General features: G+C 36.2%; 1 protein-coding gene across 1 annotated transcript in view; it reads left to right on the forward strand.

Annotated features, from left to right (window-relative positions):
* Positions 1 to 20671, forward strand: part of ox (ubiquinol-cytochrome C reductase complex subunit oxen) — a 23376-nt gene extending 2705 nt beyond the window's left edge. Inside the window, exon 2 of the mRNA XM_090373517.1 lies at positions 20486 to 20671. Within this exon, the coding sequence (XP_090229643.1) occupies positions 20486 to 20521 (36 nt within the window). The 3' untranslated portion in view covers positions 20522 to 20671. The remainder of the gene's footprint in view (positions 1 to 20485) is intronic.
* Positions 20672 to 21985: the final 1314 nt, after the last annotated feature.

The raw sequence follows: 21985 nt of genomic DNA on the forward strand, positions 1-21985 counted from the left end.
GATGCATTGCAGGATCATCTAGACAAGACTGCAGCAATAATTCAGACACAGCATGGGTTTGTTAAGGGAAAGTCTTGTCTGACAAATTTGATAGGATATTAAGATGTGGTTACAAAGGAACTGGATGCAAAAAATAATTTTGATATCATATATTTGGATTTTAGGAAAGCTTTTGATACTGTTGCGCTGTACAAATTGGAGAAGAATGGTATTAAGGGTGAGTTGCTACAATGGATAAAAGGATGGTTGAGTGGGAGAAGACAGAGGGTGGTAATCAATGGGTGCTGCTCTTCGTGGACTAATGTTATTAGTGGAGTCCCACAGGGTTCGGTGTTGGGTCCACTGTTTTGTATATTTATTAATGATATTGATGAAGGTATATCAGGCTTAGTGTCGAAGTTTGCAGATGATACAAATGTTGGCAGGGTTGTTAATGACAGTAATGGCAGTGTGCTACTGCAACAGGATCTAGATAATTTGGGCAGATGGGCTAAGAAGTGGCAACTGAAGTTTAACCTTGACAAATGCAAAGTACTGCATATGGGTAGAAGTAACCCCAGAGAAACGTACCAACTGTGTGGTACTATACTTAAGGTGGTAGAAAATGAAAAAGACCTGGGAGTAATTGTGCTGTCAGATATGAAGTTTTCTGAACAATGCAGACAGGCTGCCAGGGGGGCAGGTCATGGGGTTTTGTCAATGATATATAGAAATTTTGCTAACAGGGAAAAGCAGGTGATTGTCCCTCTGTATAAGGCAATGGTCAGGCCACGCCTTGAGTACCGCATACAGGTCTTGAGGTCTCATTTTAGGAAGGATGTAGATTTGCTTGAGCATGTACAGAGAAGGGCAACAAGATTAGTGAGGGGAATGAAGGGAACCTCTTACGAACAGAGGCTTAAGTTCTGCAAATTGCAGTGGCTGGAGACTAGGCACCTGTGCGGTGATCTGATTGAGGTGTATAAGGCCTTGAATGGGTTGAGCACGCTGAATTCTGATGGGATCCTTCCACTTGTTCAGATTACGAACCTAAGGGGTCATAAATTCAAATTAAGAAAAGACAGATGTAGAATAGATGTGCAGAAATTTGCCTTTAGTCAGCGGGTTGTTAATTGCTGGAACAAACTTTCATCTGTCATTGTGGAAGTTGATAGGTTAAATAAATTTAAGGAGGAACTGGACAGGCATTTGGAGGGAATGGTGTGTTTTTTTTTTTTTTTTTTTTTTAATGGCTGATGCTGCATAAGCTCATACACTTGCTTTCTTGCATCACATGCCACTACTACTTGAGTTTGCTGCCTAATCCTTGTGTTTCTCTTCTTATCTAACAGTCTGATTCCCAATATAATTCATTCCATTCTTTGCTGTGTAGTTCTCAGCTTCTCTTCGATTCTTTTGGTGAGTGCCCAAGTTTCACTTCCATAAGTCATAGTGGGGAGTATACATTGGTTCATTATTTTACGTTTCAGACAAACTGGAATATTGCTCTTTAGTATGTGACTATATTTCCTGAATGCTATCCATCCAAAATTTATTCTTCTCTTGACTTCCAGTCATTTATCATTATTATAGCTAATAACTTGTCCCAGATAAGTATATGACTCCACCTTTTCAATTACTGCTCCTTCAATCATTGTCCCTTTCTCTGGCATACTTGTTCATCATTACTTTTGCTTTAGCCATATTCGTCTTTAGTCCAAAATCTTACTAACTATGCATAACTGATTAAGATTTTCCTCTAATTCTTTGGGATCGTGGCTTATGACCACAATGTCATCTGCAAATCGTAAATGGTTTAGGTACTCTCCATTCACATTAACTCCTTTCTGCGACCAGTCTAATCTTCTGAAAGCTTCCTCAGTAAACAGCTTTGGAGATAGTCTTCTTGTCGAACTCCTTTCTCGATTTTAAATTTACTACTGTCTTTGTCTAGTCTAATAAAGGAGGTAGTGTTCTCATATATTTTCTTTAAAATCATAATATATTAAATATCTATGCCTTGTCTTTCCAGTCCCTGAAACATTGCCGTATGCTGTATGGAGTCAAATGCCTTTTCATAATCCACAAATGCCAGGCAAAATGGTGTTTTTTATTCATTTGCTTTCTCCATTAGCTGTGATATTACATGAAGGTGATCCATAGTTGAGAATCCTGTCCTAAAGCCAGCTTGCTCTTTCGGTTGATTCTCATCAAGTATTCTTTCTAATCTGTTAGTAATGACCCTTGTGAACAACTTGTAGATGTGGGATAACAAGCTAATTGGTCTATAATTTCCAATTCTAACAGGTCTGTATTTACTTGTGTCACCCTTTGATCTCCGTTTGTGAATTGGGAATACATTTGCACATCTCCGGTCCATAGGACTTCCTTTGAGTCCAAGGATCCTCTCATAATTATGGCTAAGGGTTTGCTTACTTCCTTCGCCATCTCCTTTAATATAACTGGATAGATCCCATTCACCCCTGGTGCCTTTCTTAAGTTTAAATTCAAAAATTTCTACCTCATTTTAGTCTCAGTTATTACAAAATCATTAAACTTCCTCAGTGTTCTCCCCAGAAAATTTTGACAGCCGGGTGTGGAAGTGTAATACTTCTCAATATTATAAAATATTCTGTTATTTATAAATGTGACTTTAAGCGATCCAGAGCAAAATTTATTGCAGAATTTAACATTATATGCTCCTGTTGCATTGACCTTGATTGTATAGAATGTTTGAATTAATATTGATTGAGATGAGTGAGCAGTACCATACGGTACTGCGAGAATCGCTTAAATTTTAGCTGGGTGGTCAGATAAATTCACCGGGCGGTCTGCCCATACAATAGGTCCTGGGGAGAACACTGCCCCGTGTTAGAGTTTAATAAGCTGCTGCCCTCCACTTCCCTACAGAATTCCTCATGTTTGAATGTAGATGCAAAATACTCTTTCATTTCCGTAGCTGTGTGGTCAGGAGCATGACTGCAGTAGCACATGCTCTTTGAGTAGACCGGGGTTCAAGCCCGTGACTGCTAAATACGGTCGATCTGCCAACCAGCACTAGACCAGCGTGGCAGATTATGGTCCATATCCCTCAGCATGAATTGTTGAGGAGGCTTCCATTCTGCAGTGGATTGGTAATGGCTGCAGTTTACTTCTTTTTTTTTTTACTCTTTCAGTTTGTCAGCTATCTCAGCAGGTTCATCAAGAGTCAAATCATCGATATCAAGTGGTAAAGAAGTCCTTGCTTATCCTTTGCTAAAGATTTCTCATGAACTACCTCACTTGACTAACCTCCTTTATGACTTGATTACAGATTAGCTTATATCTACCATAGGCTGCTGTGTCGCCTGATAATTTATATGCATCCCATGCATTTTTCTTCTCTGCTACGAGTGTCATTAGTTCATCTGACACCCATTTAGGCCTGAACCTTGCACAGTATTTCTTAATCACTATGAAAAGCCTACTTGCCTCCTAGATTAATTCCTTGAATGCTTCCCACTTAGAATTTGCTGTTGGTAACATCATCAGTTGATCTGAGACCACTGTAATCACCCTTTATGAAAGCAAAAACCCTCCCTTTACCCCTGATGGTAGTTATATCTTTAAGTAAATCCCACATCAGTACACTGTGATCGCTGCCACCTAGTGGCTCCTTTATCTGCAAATTCTTAATGCAAGAATAATCACCGCTGATAACCATATCAAGTGTTATTCTCTCTGGTTGCCTCCTGAACATGCTGCTGCAAAAAACAGTCATCCAATAAATTCCCAAAATTCTTGCTAGTGTGCAAGTGACCAACCCATAAGTTCCAGTCAATATCTGGGAAGTTAAAATCGCCTATAATAATACATTCTGATTGACTGGCCCACTCCATTTCTCCTGCAATTGTTCGTTGTACTCATTAGAGTTATTAGGCCTATAACGAACTCCTACTCTGATTTTTGCTTTTATCATCATCATCATCATTAGCCATAAGGTGCAAGGAAGCCTGACGCGTTTGCTGCACCAGCTAAAAAAAAAAAAAAAAAATTCTGAGTTACCCTGTGAAAGAGAGAGTCAGAAGTAGAAGGGAATCACCAAGGAAGAGAAGAAAGATGATATCCAGTTCAGAACCCTGGGTGTGTGAAGTCTGTACTCACCAAGTGTGAGCCCCTGGGTTGATTTATTGAGCAAAGCAGAAGATCAACAACAAATATTAATAAAGAAGTAAATTGTATATGGCAATTTTTAGAATAAATTTTTCTTGAATATTTGTATAATTTTTTTCATGTAATCTGTGATTTTTGTGTACCTTTTCTAGAAGAGTTTGCCTTTTATGTAATTTTTGATTTTATATTGTAGAATGTTTTGTGATAGTTTCTGTTATTTGTGAAAAGGGAAAACATTTCATGTTATTTTTTATTGCAATATTAAAATTTTATCACAAAAAAAAAATGTATCCATTATATTTCCCTAGTTGTTAAAAAAATAAAAGAAGAAAGATGAATAAAAGTGGTGCGTGTGCTGAGCATGTGTGGTAGATGGTTTTATGTGAATCCTTCGCGTTTCTTTTAGGTATTAAGGTTTGTATACTGATTACGAAAAAAAAGAGCTTCTGTATTGTAAATATTTTATTGATCATTCGCAAATTTTCATAATTTCTGGAAGAAAAGATACAATGGATTTACAATAACCAAAGTAAGAGATGTATACTTGTGATTGCAACGTATCTAAATGTCTCTAGAAAACGGCATCGATTGAACTACCAATCTTGTAGTTGAAACAACATAAGCAGCTGTTAGGGGCACCTAACACTGGAATGTTGCAAAAATGAGAGATGAAAAAATAAATTGTTGACAAACATTTACATTGTTGCAGTCATATGACAAATACTTGTATTGTTGCAGTCATACTGACTGCAGTATCTCTTTCCTCAATGAGAACTGTTGTCAGTAACTCCCACTACAAGTACAGAAACTTCTGGAGAAAGTAACAATGAAGTGACAAGACCTACAGCCAAAGAATTAACACAAGGCGCTGAAGGAACGTGCCATGAGACAGTTACACCAAAAGAAGCAGTTCAAGCTCATTACCGTCTTAAAGACTTGGAAAACAAAGCAAATGATCTCAGTGAAAACCCCAACATTACAGACACAAAAATATCAACTGTTCATGCTACTAATGATTTCAGAGACGTTGACGTAGGTTTATGGACCATATTGAATAACGAGGAAATATCATTCTGGATTGAGAAAATGTCCATCGGAATGTTAGCACTGGGATGGACCTTTTACCAATTCAAAGCTTTCCCAGTGCTTATGTCACACTGAACTGACTCAACATTTCACTGTCCATCTATGTCAACTGGCACCTCCATAGCCAGGTGTGAAGCAGCAGCAGTGTGTAGCACATGCTTCTTGATTAGACCGGGGTTCGAGCCCGTCACCACCAAATACGGAGGATGCAGAAAGGTCAGGGAATGACCACCGCATATCCCAGAGCAATATGGCCTTAGTTGCTAATGTTCCTACCCCCCCCCCCCCCATATGTCAACTGGATGCACATCCTTAGATTTTGTTTCATAACTAACAATATAACTTCTCCTTTCTTTCTATCCTTTCTGTACACATTGTACTCCCCAAATTCCAATTCTGCTTATATCTGTTTGACACCATGTCTCTGATATCCCAACAGTATCCTCCTTTGATGTCTTGACCATCACCTCAAATTCATCAAATTTATTTACTACACTTCTAGCATTGGTGTATATGCAAGTATACATGCATATACACCAATGCTATGTTACAATGCATATACACCAATGCTATATCTTTGTTATGTTACTTTTTGTTACTCTTACTTATGTTACCTATTTATGTTACTCTTTGTTACCCTAACACAGCCCATATATTTATTTGTTCCTGATGACTCCCACCAGTCCCTGAAATCCCCAGCACCCCACCTTCCAGGCAGCGGCTAATTCTAATAGAAGCAGTGCAAGAATCACTCACCTCTGCCTGAGACAAAAAATCAATAGACCTACTATTGATCTTTTTGTCTATGAATCTCCTCAAACTAGCAGTTTTCCGACCCACCTATCAGTCTCAATAGCATCAGCAAACACTCTTGCACCCCTTCTATTTAAGTGTATCCCATCCCTGTAGAAGCAGTCTCTCCTGTTAACAAGCAGCAAAGACCATGCTGAGAAAAATTCTACCCCATGAGTCTGTGCAAATCTCTCCAGTGCCAAATTGATTGACAAGGCTCTCAACATATACTTCCTCCTATCGTGTCTGGGTAGAATTGCAGATGCTTTCAAATTTAATCCTAACTTGCAACTTTTTTTCAACATTGACCTGTACTTTTTAAGTAACTCTGCAGATCTTCTATTCTTAATGTCAGTGCCAATGTGTACAACCATATCATCCTTTGTGCCCTTAAAAGATGATATCTGCTCTACAACCTCGTCAACCTTTTCCCCTGGCAGACATTCCCCAATCCTATTCCACCTATCCTTTTTGCACAAAGGATAGGTAGCTCCATGGTTCTCCACTGGGGGGGGTATACGTACTCCTGGCAGTACCTCAAGCAGGATCAAGGAGTACTTCAGGCATTGCATCCAGAATGGCTGATTTTCATGTGCATAGTTTTTAATAAAATATTTATCAGCTAATTTCAAAATTTTAGTGATTTTACCTTGTATTTATTTATGATACCCTAGAATTTATCATGTTTTGCAGAAACTAAATCAAAACTAAACTATCTGGCCTATCATAGTGCCAAAGTGAGGTCACTTGAATTCTCCATAAATCATTTGTCACTTGTATATTTTTGCTGTCCTAAATGTAACCTCTAGTCATGCTGTTGTTTGCAAAAGTTTACTTTGTAACTAAAGGTAGAAACACACTTATCATGTTAAGTGAATTCGTGTGATTTCATTGTTTAATGAAAATGTAAAATCAGTTAAAGGAGACATATTATTATCACATTACTTTACTTATGTGTTGTTCTTTTTGGGAAAAGCTCAAGCAAAATGAATTGCCACAGTTCTTCTTCAGATTTTGAAGAACATTTAGAAAAGTTTGTTTCCGCTTATGTTTCAGTACAGTCCAAAAAATAGTGATTGATGTGTGAGACAGCATTTGGCATAAGTTGGGGCCCATTGTAATGCTAGAATCAAGTGAAGAGCTTTGGAAAAGTCAGAAGCTAAATAGAAGGAACTATGGAATTTCACAAACTACATTACAGCTATAGACAGAAAAAATAAATATTCAGTGCCTAATTAATGCAGGCTCATCCTTTTACAATTATAAGGGAGCTCATTCTATGTTAGTAGATCCTAAATATAAATTTACTGCAATTGATGTTGGTTCATATGGCAGAAATAGTGATGGAAGTGTTTTTTCAAACTCAAACTTTGGTAAAAAAAACTTGTGACCAATCAACTCTGTATTCCTGCTGCCACTCCCTTATTTGAAAATGGTGAGCTACAGCCACATGTTATTGTAGGAGATGAAGCATTTTCATTAAAAACTTACTTGCTTTGGCTCTGTAACTGAAATCATTCAGGAGGAGATAAGTCTAAGAAAATGTTTAATTATCAATTGTCCAGAGCTAGACAAGTAGTAGAAAATGCTTTTGGCATTCTAACTGCTCCATGGAGAGTATTTTGTAGGGCTTTAGAGATATAGCCGCCAAATAGTTGACAAAGTTGTGCTTGCTGCCTTCACAATATGTTATGCAAGGAAAGTGAAATGCCTGCTGAAATAGAACCTTTACCACCGTTACCTCCCTACAGAATTTAGGTCTCCTTCGAAGAAATGTTACACGTGAAGCTTTCTAAGTTCAAAACTCATTTGAAGACTATTTTGTATCTCCTGGTTCTGTACCACATCAGCAAGTAACAGTTTGTCATGGAAGAATGCAAAATTACAAACAAAAACCATGTGCCTAGATTTTTTTTACATTTAAACAACACTAAACTCAGTATAATTTTCTATTATAGTATAACAAAATATGCACATATGCATATGTATGTCATTCACACTAACTTGAAGATGCTTATTAATTAATTATAATCATACAGATATATATAGCCAATATAAAAATTAAACTCAAATTTATGTAATTTTGAAATATCTTCCTATATCTTGCCATGTTCTTGCTGCATATGTTGATCATAACTTAGCATCTCCCATATTATGGAATTACTTTCACAACTAGGTTATCAGCTGTTATACCATCAGGGTACCTACTTACCCTGATGAAGGGCCAAATAGCCCCGAAACAGCTCTCTGGGTGTGATGGTATCCACTGAGAATAAGTAACAGAAGTCTTCTCTATTGGGGAAGCATTACTTACTCAAAGTGTAACCAAATAGGCAACTTGTTGTAAAGGTATTCACAATATGAGTTGTAAAGAAGCAATGCCACTATAATAACTTTGGTTAATTTACTGCATATAGACATTGATGCATTTGCACATAACTTATATGTTTGTAATAATAATAATAGGCAATCCTTTACTTTAGCATCAGAATGCTTCAGCTCTCACCTGTTATTCTAACAGAGCCTCCTTGTTGCCCGCTCTATTTTCCCATCTCTTTAATGGCCCTTTCTACTAACAAAATTTTAGTGCAGGAAGCCTGAAACTTATAATATAATGTTATTCACTTCATCATGAACTTGGTCCGGCTTAGGTCTTTTAAGACCTGTTCCATTGTAGCTCTTGGAGGTGGTCTTGATCTTGCCATCTTTGTCTTGGTCGACCAACATCTCTCTTGCCTGTAGGTTTGCAGTTAAAGGCTAATTTTGGGATCCGGTCTGGGTTCATTCTTTCTATGTGGCTGATCCATTTTTCCTGATACCGTTTTATGTCATTTACTATGTTATCTACTTTTAATTTCTCGCAGATATCTAAATTTCTTTGGTGGTCCAGTCTTGTAAAGCCTAATAATGGTCTTAAAAATCTCATTTGTGCTGCTTTTAGTTTGTGTGCATCTTTCTTATTTATGACCCAAGTCTCACAGCTGTAGGAGACGGTTGGTTTTGAAGTGATGTTGTGCAGTTGTAATTTTGTTTCAATTGTCGTTTTCCGAAGTGGCGTTTAATCGTTCCATTCATTTTATTATATTTTTGTAGTTTAGTGTGGATGTCTTTCCCTTCATTTGATATTAAATTTCCCAAATAGGTGAAGTCAGATATTTGTTCTATTATTTTATCATCAATAACAATTTTGACTTTTGTATGTTTTTTCCACATAATCCCATTGATTTTCACCTCGTACTTTTTACCTATTTTATTAAGTTCATTTGCTGCTATCTGTAGTTCATCTTCAGATTTTGCAATTATTACTTGATCATCAGCATATAATATAGTTTGGAGTTTATTCCTGTTGTTCAACTGTATTCTGTTGTTAATTGTTTGTTTCCATTCTTTAAGAATTTTATTGATGTAGATATTAAATAAATTTGGTGATAGTCCACATCCTTGTTTCACTCCTTTATTGGTGTTAATTGGGTCTGATAGTTGGCCATTAGAATATTTTATACAGACTTGAGTTTTTGGATCGCTTTCTGGAGTTGGGTTGGGATATTTTCTTCACTTAGAATCTGCCAAAGTTTTTCCCGGTTTACATTGTCATATGCTTTTTCATAATCAATAAAGAGCAGAAATGTTGGTAGATTGAATTCTCTTCTTTTCTCCAAAATTTGTCGTATTGAGAAAATGGCATCTATTGTGCTTCTCCCTTTTCTGAACCCACATTGTTCTTCTAAGAATTGTTCACTGTATTTATTAAGTTTATTCTTTAGTATATTAGAGTATAGGTTTGCAGCAGTTGACAGTAGTGTTATTCCTCTGTAGTTGTTAGGGTTATTTCTGGAGCCCTTTTTGTGTAAATTGATTACTATTCCTGTTTCCCAATCTTTGGGTATCTATTGCTTATGCCATATGATGTTAAATAATTTTAGTAGTGCATTTTTTAGTAAGATGCCCCCATATTTAAATAGTTCTACATTCAAATTGTCTATGCCTGGGCTTTTTCGGTTTTTTGATTTTTGTAATATTAACTCTAGTTCTTCCATTGTTATATTTTCTTCATCTTTGGTTATCACAGATTCATCTTCCAGTTCCATAGTGCCTGGGTTATACCATAGTTTGGAATAGTCTTCAAACAGGCTGGGAAATTCCATAATGCAATAATTAAAGACAAACACCAGCCAAAGAATAAAAAAAATTAAAAAAAATTTTTTTTTACTATAAAAATAATGTGATACACTATCGGAAGACTAAAATATTACAATAAATTACGATAAAACGTTAAAAATATACCGAAGCAATAAAATTATCTGAAATAAACTGGATTAAAAGCGATAAAGCGATGCTGCTTCTGGGAGAAGCATCATCGGATCTCCCCTGAAGACGCGGCCATTACGGACCGTGCCCATGGATTTTGGGAACGCAAGTGGTTCGAGAGCTTGCGAATCGGTTCATCCAGTCGTAATACTATTAACAGGGACAGGGGGACACGTTTACGCCCCCTGTTTGAGGCGGTTGTCCTCAGACGGGATGACTGGTTCTGTTTGACACGCTCCCGAGCCACTTCCGTTTCTGATGCGCACGTGGGGAATGCCGACCATGTGTCTGTTGGACCACGTGCATGAGTGCCATGGGTCTGCTACTTAGGGATGTGTCATTGCAGTAATAGTATACTGTTGAAGAAGGAGACAGCAGTCTCCAAAAGCTTCAGGTTTTATCGCTTTTAATCCAGTTTATTTTAGATAATTTTATTGCTTCAGTATATTTTTAACGTTTTATCGTAATTTATTGTAATATTTTAGTCTTCTGATAGTGTATCGCATTATTTTTATAGTAAAAAAAAAAATTTTTTTTTTATTCCTTGGCTGGTGTTGTCTTTAATTATTGCAATTTGGAATAGTGTTGCTTCCATTCTGCTTGGGAGATGGAGTTGGTTTTTATTTGATCAATTGTGTCTAGTTGTAATTTCTTAAAAATTAAAACCTCTTCTCTGTGGGCCTGTGATATCGCGTTCTAAAGATTTAACAAATTTATCCAAGTCATCTCGTTGGATTCTTCTGGTTAGTTTTCTGACTTCTGCTCTAAGCTTTTTATACTTTGTGTAGATGTAGGTCTTTAGTTTGTAGGAACAGTTTATAGGTCTTTTTTTTTCTCATTGATTGTGTGTTTCAATTCTTCATTCCAAGTTCTTAGCGAGTTTTTATAGGTTTATATTCAGCAGCTCCAAGAATTGATTTTTTCATGTTTGACCAGATTTCCTCAACATTATCCCTATCATCTGATTTGAGTTTCTTTCAATCGACTTTCATACAGGAATTTAGTGCTTTCGTCTTCCAACAAATGTATTTTTAATTTCTTAGTAGTTTTTGTTGGTATTTTCTTCTTTTTATTAAGCTAATTTCTTTTTATTTTGAAAGTGCTTTCTACTAGGTAGTGATCACTGTCAATTTCACTGCCTCTGAATAGCATTAGCATTAGTAGAGGCATTTGATGCAAGAAAGCAAGCTTATGCAGCATCAGCCAAAAAAAAAAAAAAAAAAAAACCCACTTCCACTTCACCCCTCTGTTCGTTCAAAATACCTGTCCAGCTGAGCCTTAAACTTATTTAGGCTATCAACCTCCACCACAAGGGATGGAAGTCTGTTCCACCAACCAACCACCCGCTGGCTAAAGGCAAATTTCCGCACGTCTATCCTACATCTGTCTTTCCTCAATTTGAATTTATGCCCTCTCAGGTGATTTTTCTGAGCTAGAGGAAGAATCCCATCAGCATTGAGCATGCTTAAACCATTCAAGGCTTTATACACCTCTATCAGATCACCTCGCTGGTGCCTAGTCTCCAGACACTGTAATTTGCAAAACTTAAGCCTTTCTTCGTAAGAGCACCCCTTTGTTCCATTCACTAATCTTGTTGCCCTTCTCTGTACTCGTTCCAGCAGCTCTACATCCTTCTTGAAATGAGGCCTCCAGACCTGTATACAGTACTCTAGGTGTGGCCTGACCATCGCCTTATACAATGGAATAATCACCTCCTTATCCCTGCTGGAAAAATTCCTGTATATCATTGACAATACTCTGTCTGCACTGCTCAGAGAACTTCATATCTGCCTGCACAACCACCCCCAAGTCCCTTTCATTCTCTACCACTTTCAGTGTAGTACCACAGAGTTGATACGTTGCTCTGGGGTTGCTGTTTCCCATGTGTAGTACTTTACATTTGTCAATGTTGAACTTCATTTGCCACCTCTCAGCCCATCTGCTCAACCTTTCCAGATCCTGTTGCAGCAGCATAGTGTCAGTAGTGTCCTTGACAACCCTGCCAACCTTTGTATCGTCTGCAAACTTGGACATTAAGCCCGATATACCATCATCAATATCATTTATATACTCTAGTGTCTCTAATTTTGTCATTTAAATTTTCATTAATGATAATATAATATAATGATAATTAATAATATAATATAAACACTAAGTCTATTATAGACTTTGTGTTTCTTGCTTCCCATGTGAATTTATGGATATTCTTGTGTCTGAAAAAGGTATTTATAATTTTAAGTTTATTAAAAATGCAGAAGTCTATCAGGCATCTTCCATTATTGTTGACCACGGGTTCGCCTTCTGAACCTATACATTTGTCTACTGATTGAGCACCAACCCTTGCATTAAAATCTGCTAGTATGAGATACTCGTTTTTGTTAGTTTGGTCTATGATCTGTTGTAATTCGTCATAAAATTCTGTGGTTTCATTAATGTTGCCTTCTACTGGTGCGTAGATGCTAATGATTTTTATTGTGTAAGATAGAATTTTTATTCTTAATTTCAATATTCTCGGTGATATCCAAGAGTAGTCTAATATTTTGTTTTCCCATTCTTTCTTTATTATAACAGCAACTCCCGATGATGCCCACATTTCACTTGATATGCCGGAGTATATCATTATGAAGTTACCTATTTCTTTGGATCCTTTGTTCTTCTTTTTTGTTTCGGTAATGACTGCTACGTCAATATTTCTATTTTCTAGTTCCATGGTCAATTCATCTAATTTGTGATTTATTCCCCTAATGTTCCAAGTTGCTGCTTTAAGTTCCTTAATCAGAGTCCTATATCCATTGCCTAGGCTGTTACCCTTGAGATCTGTCCAGTTTTTTTCCCTTGAGCTTATTTCGAGTATTTAGAATGTCCCCCAGATAGGTTACCAGCCTTTTGCGGGGTAAGTCTAGTGGTAGGGCTGCCACCTTATTATTCACTTTATTATTATTATTATTAAAGAAACAAACAAACAGCAATATCAAATTGTTACATGTTGGTTATTTTTATAACAGGGGAAAAAACCCAAGTTTACACAAGATACGAGATCAGTCACTGTTACTACTAAACATGGAAAACAGATACTCAGAAACAGCCTGCATAGAGGCAAGAACAGCTTATGGTATTTTAAATAAATAAATAAATAAATTTTCTGTTTATACTCCGGGACGACCAAACGGTCAGAGGAGTTTACAAGATACACAGACTAGAAACAGCACCGTATTCAGCAGTCACGGGCTGAATCCCGGTCACTCAAGGCACATGTACTTATGCACCCGCACGCCTTACCACTAGGCTACGGCGGCCGAAGGTAACCATTTGGTGTGTCTCTGCATTTGGAGTAATCGGACCATACTTTTTTGAAGAGAATAATCAGGCTGTAACAGTGACTGCTGATTGATACAGTATGATGTTGGAAACATTTTTGGTTGAAGAGCTACACAGGTTTAAATGAAATATTGTCTCGTTTCAACAAAACGAAGCAACACCGCTTACTTCAAAAGACAAAGTATGACCCTGTCGAGGAGAATGTTTCCTGTGTGCTTGGTTTCAAGGTTTGGTGACATCCACTGGCCATCAAGTTCTCTTGACTTGACCACCCTTGATTATTTTCTTTGGAGATATCTAAAGGCAAAAGTTTACAAAACAAGACCACTCAATTCAACAACTAAAGGACTGGATTAAGAAGAAATTGGAAGAATTTATTTAAATTTATTACATCAAAGTCTGCAACAGTGTATTGACTGCTCTGGAGGTTATTTGGAATATTTCATTTTTAAAATTTAACATTTGAATACTAAACTGCATTTGTTAATGCTATTATTTCTTTAAATAAAGATTCTCAAATTACATCTCATCTTTTAGTAATAGTTCACTAAAAGACAACTAATCCTACTGCCCCACCATGTACATTGTTGAGACAAGTGCTTGACCATGTACTTGGAAGGGTTGCCCATCTGTGATCCCACCTCTTTTAAAATCCATTGGCTCTACTGCCACCTCAGTTAAATATAAAGCCAGCTACTAGCATCCTACTTTGCTTCTAACTCTTGTATTGATAGTCTTGGTAACCCACCACCTACCATTGCCAGTACACTCCATTTAATGCCTCCTGTGATCTTCCATAAAAAGGATGTCAGAAGAATTTTGAATAGTCTTAATTCCAGGAAAGCACCAGGTCCTGATGATATTTCTCCACTTGTTCTCAAAACTTGTGCTTCTCAGCTTACTCCTGTTCTGTGTTGCCTTTTTACATTTTCTTATTCCACTGGTGTATTTTCTTCTGCTTGTAAATTTGCTTATATACAGCCAGTTCTTAAAAAGGGTGACCTATACCTCCCATCCAGTTATCATCCCATTGCACTTACTTCTACTCATTCTAAAGTAATGGAGAAAGCTATTAACCACCAACTCTCCTAAACTATCCAGAAATTTTCCATCCAATCAATGATTGCCAATGTGAATTCCATCAGTATCAATCTGCTGATGATATACTGGCTTACATTACCTCAATGGACAAATTCATTGAAAAGTCTGATGAAATGCAAGCAGTTGCTATTAAATTTTAGAGACTTTTGATTGTGTTTTGCATAAAGATCTAAGTAAGCTTCCATCTTATGGTTTGCCAAGTGTTTTTTGTAATTGGGTATCTAGTTTTCTTTCTGACCGCTCACTGTAGATGATGGTAGATGGCTCTGTTTCTTCTAACTTCTACACTAATCCTGGTGCTGTGTAAAATTCAGTTCTTTCTCCCACTCTTTTCCTCTTGTATATTAATGACCTTCCATTAACTGTAAATCCTATCCATAGTTTTGCTGATAGCAAAATTGCATTCCACCTTCCAGTTTGAGAAACATTGTCATGTGGAAACAGCTTCAACTTCTCAGATATACACTACCAATTCCTTAAATGCTGCTCTCCAAGTAATTCTTCAATGGGGCAAAGATAACTTACTTAATTTTAATCCTTCTAAAACTCAGTCCTGTCTTATATCTTGCAAAAAAGATTCTTCTATTTCTAGACGCGATCACATGTTAGTATTAGGGATTACCCTAACTTCTAATCTTTGGCATAAGCACATCACAAATATTGCTTTCTCTGTATCTTAAAAGTTGAGTTTTTTTCTTTTACTCTTGGCATTACTTTTCTTTTAGACAGCTACTCACTCTACAAATTTCAAATGCACCCTACCATGGAATATTATTTCCACATCTGAGGCAGCACACATCTTAACCTCTTTCTGGCTTCTAGACTCCATTCAAAAGAGAACAGTTCGGTTAATTAATGACCCATCTCTTACAAAGTCTCCCTACTCTCTGTCTTATAGATGTCCTGTTTCTGCGGCATACATTTTCTGTTGATATTTCCATAGGAAGTGTTCTGGGTTGGCTCTATAATTCTCACTTTCTCTTCCAAACCAGTTCAAACACTTGCCTCAGTCAGTCAGCATCATTTTACTGCATAAATTCAAATTCACAGAACCAACTTCTTGTCAGAACCAACACCACTGTCAATATTGAATCATAGCAAATAGCCTGAAGGGGGAAATATGCAGAAGATTAAAGATGGATATGAGATGATTTTGGAAGCTTAAGTACTCTGCTTATATTCTACAAAGCTGATTTTTTTTAAAATTATAAAATCAGATCGATCCACAGTTGTTTTCTTACTTGTTTTATTATTCTCCCATCTTGTGCTGTTGAAGTCCAGTAGCAGCCTAGCAACAATGTACAGTTTTTATATCCCCCACCTTTTACATTATACTAATATTTTAATTACTCTTCATAGTGTTAACCGCGTAAGTTTTATTTTAAGTTTGCATGGAGATTTGCCAGAAGCCACAATGGATGGTTACTGAAGATGGGAAGGTTCTGTACAAGGTTATAATGATGAATGAGACTTGGCTTCATCATTCTGACCCAGAGAGTAAGCAACAAAGCTGTGTTTGGAAGTCTACATCATTGCCAACACTAAAAAAAAAGCAAAAATTGTAGCTTCTAGGAAAGGGTTATGGTCAACTTTTTTTTTTTTTTTTTTTTTTTTGACATTTGAGGAATGATTTAACGCCATGTTATGCCATGTCATTCGTCTGTTACAGGACCTTACTACAGACCTGTACTGCATATGGGATCACATTCATCGCAAACAACCACAACTGCATGCAGGAGGGTGGATGCTGCATTGCTCTTACCGTCAAGTACTTAGCCAACATTGATGTCAAACGTGTTCCTCATCCACTCTATAGCCCTGTGATTTTTTTTTTAAATTCCACCATGTTTTTGAAGAATGGCAGAAATTTTGGGAATATGGATATTACGTCAAATGGGAACTACTTTGAAAAGGACCATCAAAATATGGATGATTAATAAAGGTATGTTGTGAAAAAAAATTATGATCATTCTTTATTGAACAGCCCTCTTATTATTGACCTCTCATTGTATTTTCTGTTGTGCTCTCTATCTGCAACCACTTTGTAACCTACGAGGAACAGTAGCCACAGCACAATAAACAAACAGGGTTGTGTTGCTGTAAATATTGTACAGTGGGATAAACTGACGATGTTACCAACAGTAAATTCTAAGTGGGAAGCATTCAAGGAATTAATCGTGGATGCTACTAAAAGTTTCATACCTATTAAGAAATATTTTTCAAGGTTTAGTCCTAAATGGTTATCTAATGAACTAATGAGACTCCTAACAGAGAAGAAAAATGCTTGGGATGCATATAAATTATCAAGCGACTCAGAAGCCTATGGCAGATATAAGCTAGTCTGTAATCAGGTCACAAAGGAGGTTAGGCAGGCGAAGGCAGATTGTGAGAAATCCTTGGCAAAAGATGCTAAGAAAAACAGCAAGGATTTCTTTACTTATATAAACTCTAAAAGGAAGGGGATGAATCTGATTAGTCCACTTGACATTGATGGTTTGACTGTTGATGATCCTGCTCAGATAGCAAACAAACTGAATGAGTATTTTGCATCTACATTCACACATGAGGAATTATTAAGGTTTGAAAATGGCAGAAGGTTATCAAATTGTAGCAGGATACTTAATGATTTTGTAATAACTGAAAGCAAAGTGGAGGAGAAATTGTTGAAGTTAAACATAAGAAAGGCACCTGGGGTGGATGGGATCTATCCAGTTATATTAAAGGAGCCGGCAAAGGAAGTAAGCAAACCCTTAGCCATAATTATGAGAGCATCCTTGGACTCAGGGGAGGTTCCCACGGACTGGAGATGTGCAAATGTATCCCCAATTCACAAAGGGGGGAATCAAAGGGTGACACGAGTAATTACAGACCAGTTAGTTTAACTTCTGTTCTGGGTAAAATAATGGAATCACTGGTTAAAGATGCATTGCAGGATCATCTAGACAAGACTGCAGCAATAATTCAGACACAGCATGGGTTTGTTAAGGGAAAGTCTTGTCTGACAAATTTGATAGGATGTTATGATGTGGTTACAAAGGAACTGGATGCAAAAAATAATTTTGATATCATATATTTGGATTTCAGGAAAGCATTTGACACTGTTGTGCATGGAAGACTATTGTACAAATTGGAGCAGGATGGTATTAAGGGTAAGTTGCTACAATGAATAAAAGGATGGTTAAGTGGGAGAAGACAGAGGGTGGTAATCAATGGATGCTGCTCTTCGTGGACTAATGTTATTAGTGGTGTCCCACAGGGTTCGGTGTTAGGTCCACTGTTGTTTTGTATATTTGTCAATGATATTGATGAAGGTATATCAGGCTTAATGTCGAAGTTTGCAGATGATACAAAGGTTGGCAGGGTTGTTAATGACAGTAATGGCAGTGTGCTACTGCAACAGGATCTAGATAATTTGGGCAGATGGTCTAAGAAGTGGCAACTGAAGTTTAACCTTGACATGCAAAGTACTGCATATGGGTAGAAGTAAACCCAGAGAAACGTACCAATTGTGTGGTACTACACTTAAGGTGGTAGAAAATGAAAAAGACCTGGGGTAATTGTGCAGTCAGATATGAAGTTTTCTGAGCAGTGCAGACAGGTTGCCAGGGCAGGTCATGGAGTTTTGTCAATGATATATAGGAATTTTGTTAGCAGGGAGAAGGAGGTGATTGTCCCTCTGATAAGGCAATGGTCAGGCCACACCTTGAGTACTGCGTACAGGTCCGGAGGCCTCATTTTAGGAAGGATGTAGATTTACTTGAGCCTGTACAGAGAAGGGCAACAAGATTGGTGAGGGGACTGAAGGGATCCTCTTGCCAAGAGAGGCTTAAGTTCTGCAAATTGCAGTGGCTGGAGACTAGGCACCTGCGCGGTGATCTGATTGAGGTGTATAAGGCCTTGAATGGGTTGAGCACGCTGAATTCTGATAGGATCCTTCCACTTGTTCAGATTACGAACCTAATGGGGCATAAATTCAAATTAAGAAAAGAGATGTAGAATAGATGTGCGGAAATTTGCCTTTAGCCAGCGGGTAGTTAATTGCTGGAACAAACTTCCATCTGTCGTGGAAGTTGATAGGTTGAATAAATTTAAGGAGGAACTGGACAGGCATTTGGAGGAAATGGTGTGTTTTTTTTTTTGTTTTTTTTTTAATAGCTGATGCTGCATAAGCTCATACACTTGCTTTCTTGCATCACATACCACTACTACTACTATATCTAAATATTAATTAAATATCCTAATGATTATAAATTATATACTATGGCAGCACAAAAGTGTGCCACTCACATAATGCATTTCAATGTTAAGATACAGTTAATTTCAAATGTGGAATTCGAATAATGTATTGTTTTTTCCCCTCAGTTCAGTTAAGCCTCTCAGTGACATGTGCTTCCTCCTGTTTTTTTTTTTTTTTTGTCTATGCATTTTAATGATAATTGAGGTTGGTGTAATCACTGAAAAGTCAGGCAGCATTTTGTTGTCTATATTTACTATAGTTTTTGGTAATGCCATTTTATTTTTAAACTTGCGTCATGGATTGTTACCATACATCAGTGTTTCTATATGATGATCCTTTTGAGAGGTGACCTCACTGTCATTGTGGAAGTTGATAGCTTAAATAAATTCAAGGAGGAACTGGACCAACTTTTAGAGAATGGTTGTGTGATTTTTTTTTTTTTTTTTTTTTGCTGATGCTACATAAGTTTATATGCTTGCTTTCTTGCATCATGTGCCTCTATTACTACTACCACTACCTCCTTAATGGATGATGTGTTAATTTAAATATTCTTTATTTATAATCAACTTCTTTCAACCATGCACTTATATAATCAAGCAAACATAAAGAATTTGTTTTTATCCTTTATTTTCCGTAAAGGAGGAATTTATGAAAAATAAAGCCTTGCTATACTTGATCATTTAATGTATTTATTATTAATAGTCTGAAAATTGTGGACATTTTCTCCACTGATTCTTCAGTGATTGTAAACTTGATATTAAAACATTACAAAAAATGCTGAAAGACCAAAATTGACCATTTATTAGTTGGTCTTTTCAGTATTCCTCCAGTATAATTTTGGCCTTTGATTTGCATCATCTATTTTATTAGAATTGAAGTATGGCCATAGAAAAATTGGCTAACAAGTATGATCATTGTTGATTTATTCTGTATCTAATGACCGCAGTGTATAAATGAAATTTAAGTTGAAAAACATAGCAATCCAGATGAAGTGTGCCACTCACTTAAACCTTTTTTGGCAACACATTTTGCCAGTTTTATTTCAGTACATGCTATCACTGAAAGTACATCAGTACACATTTTTATTTTACAATTTAATTTTTTTAAAAATATATGCCTGCAATTTAAAAAAAAAAATTTCAGTTTTTTCCGTTATAATGTTAAAATAGAGTGATGTTTCAATATGCGTGATTTTAAACTATTTCTTGCCTATGTAAAATAAAAATGTTACGTGCCTATGCATTTAAAGTTTTTTTGCAGCATGGTCAGTAGAGATTAATAGCTAGTTATTAGAAAAATCCAAGAGGTTGGATAAACCAAAATTTAATCTAGCTTGTATTTAAAAATAATTGAGTTCATAACCCCAAAAAAAGTTTACCTCTTTTTATTATCCCTTCTCTAGTTACCTTTATCATTATTTTTATTATCCTATTAAACAAAAAATTTATTATTAGTTAAAAAAAAAAAAAATTCATTTCGAATGCCTAATCCTTTTCCTCTTAATTCTTTCAGAAACAGTGGAAAGATATTAAGGATAACTATAGTTAATGACTTGAAGCTTACAACAAACTTGGAAGCCATCACATGTAGAATGTAGAATGCCCTTCATGAAAAATATAATTAGGAAGCAAAATAAGGAATGTAGTGGATGAACTGAATTGCATGCATAAGTCACATTAAAGACTTATTACATATTTATTACTGGTGTTACTTATGTTTTGAACTATTTGTGTTTTGCCTGTGTATAATGTTAATCAATGATTTACTCTTTGGTTTAATCAATGGTAAACTCTGCATTATGCCCCCATAGTTCTGGACACTACCTATTCGTATAAACTCCTTTCCCAGGACAAAATGGAGTATTGAAGTATATTCACTTTAGTTATCTTTCATACAAGAACTGTCACATGACTAGAATACTTCGTGTGAACCCCTTTCGAAACATTCATATTAAGCCGATTTTCTGCCTTAATTAATTTACAGGCTGTGAAAATGTCTGTATTGTTTTTTGGCATAATTTTCTATTTCTTTCAGAAAACTAGCAGTTCAGTAATGTTACTGCATATAAATTTTAAGATCCAAACTTGTTACATCCTATAAAGCAGTGGTTTTCAACCAGGGTGCCGCAACAACATTCTTGGGGTGCCATGTAATTTCAGTTTGAGTTACTTAAAGTTATTATTATTATTTTATTTTTTGAAATTTATACATTTATTTCATTATAAAAAGGTGTATGGTATCCATTGTATCGTATCTTTTTAATTTGTGGTGATCCATAATTGATCTTTATTTAGTACCTCTATATAAAGAATAAAATTCTTACATAGGTATATATTAAAAGTGTGTTAGGTATTTCTTTTGGCTTAGGGGTGCCGTGAAAAAATTACTGGGACACTAACTGCGCTGTGAACCGAGAAAGTTTGGGAACCTCTGCTATGAAGGATGTAAAGAGTCTTTCATTCCAATAGTATTGAATTACATTTGTAATTCAATACTAGTGGAATGAAATAAATAAACCTAAGGATATTAGGACCAAAAATTGCTTATTTTAGAAATTTGACTGGGAAAAAAAAAATTCATTCATTCAGATTTAATCACATATAACACTATTGTAGTTTTTAAACCTAAGGTCTTTTAAAACACACTGTGCCATTACTTCAGATTATGAAATGGGGGAAAAAATAACTGCCACGAAGAATAAATATGGTACATCTCAGTGTTTAGGGTAGTAGTGGCCAGAAAATAAATCAGAATATAGCTCAATACAGGGAAACAAAGCTTATGTAGCATCTGCCATCCAAAAAATAAGTGAATAAATAAAAAATAAGATGTAATTATAAATGTAATTTTGGGGTACCATCAGCTGCTGAGTTAATTTTAAAAATAGGCAAGATGCCAGTATAAGTACTTGCTGCCTAAAATGATGTAGGGACACTTTAAAATCTTTTTTACAATACATGGAACTTAAAGAAATGTAAATGAATTAAGAAATATAATAAGGGACCATATTCA

Source organism: Mastigoproctus giganteus, chromosome 5, assembly GCF_048544385.1.
Source record: "Mastigoproctus giganteus isolate SK-2022 chromosome 5, ASM4854438v1, whole genome shotgun sequence".
In the NCBI taxonomy this organism is placed as follows: Eukaryota; Metazoa; Arthropoda; class Arachnida; order Uropygi; family Thelyphonidae; genus Mastigoproctus; species Mastigoproctus giganteus.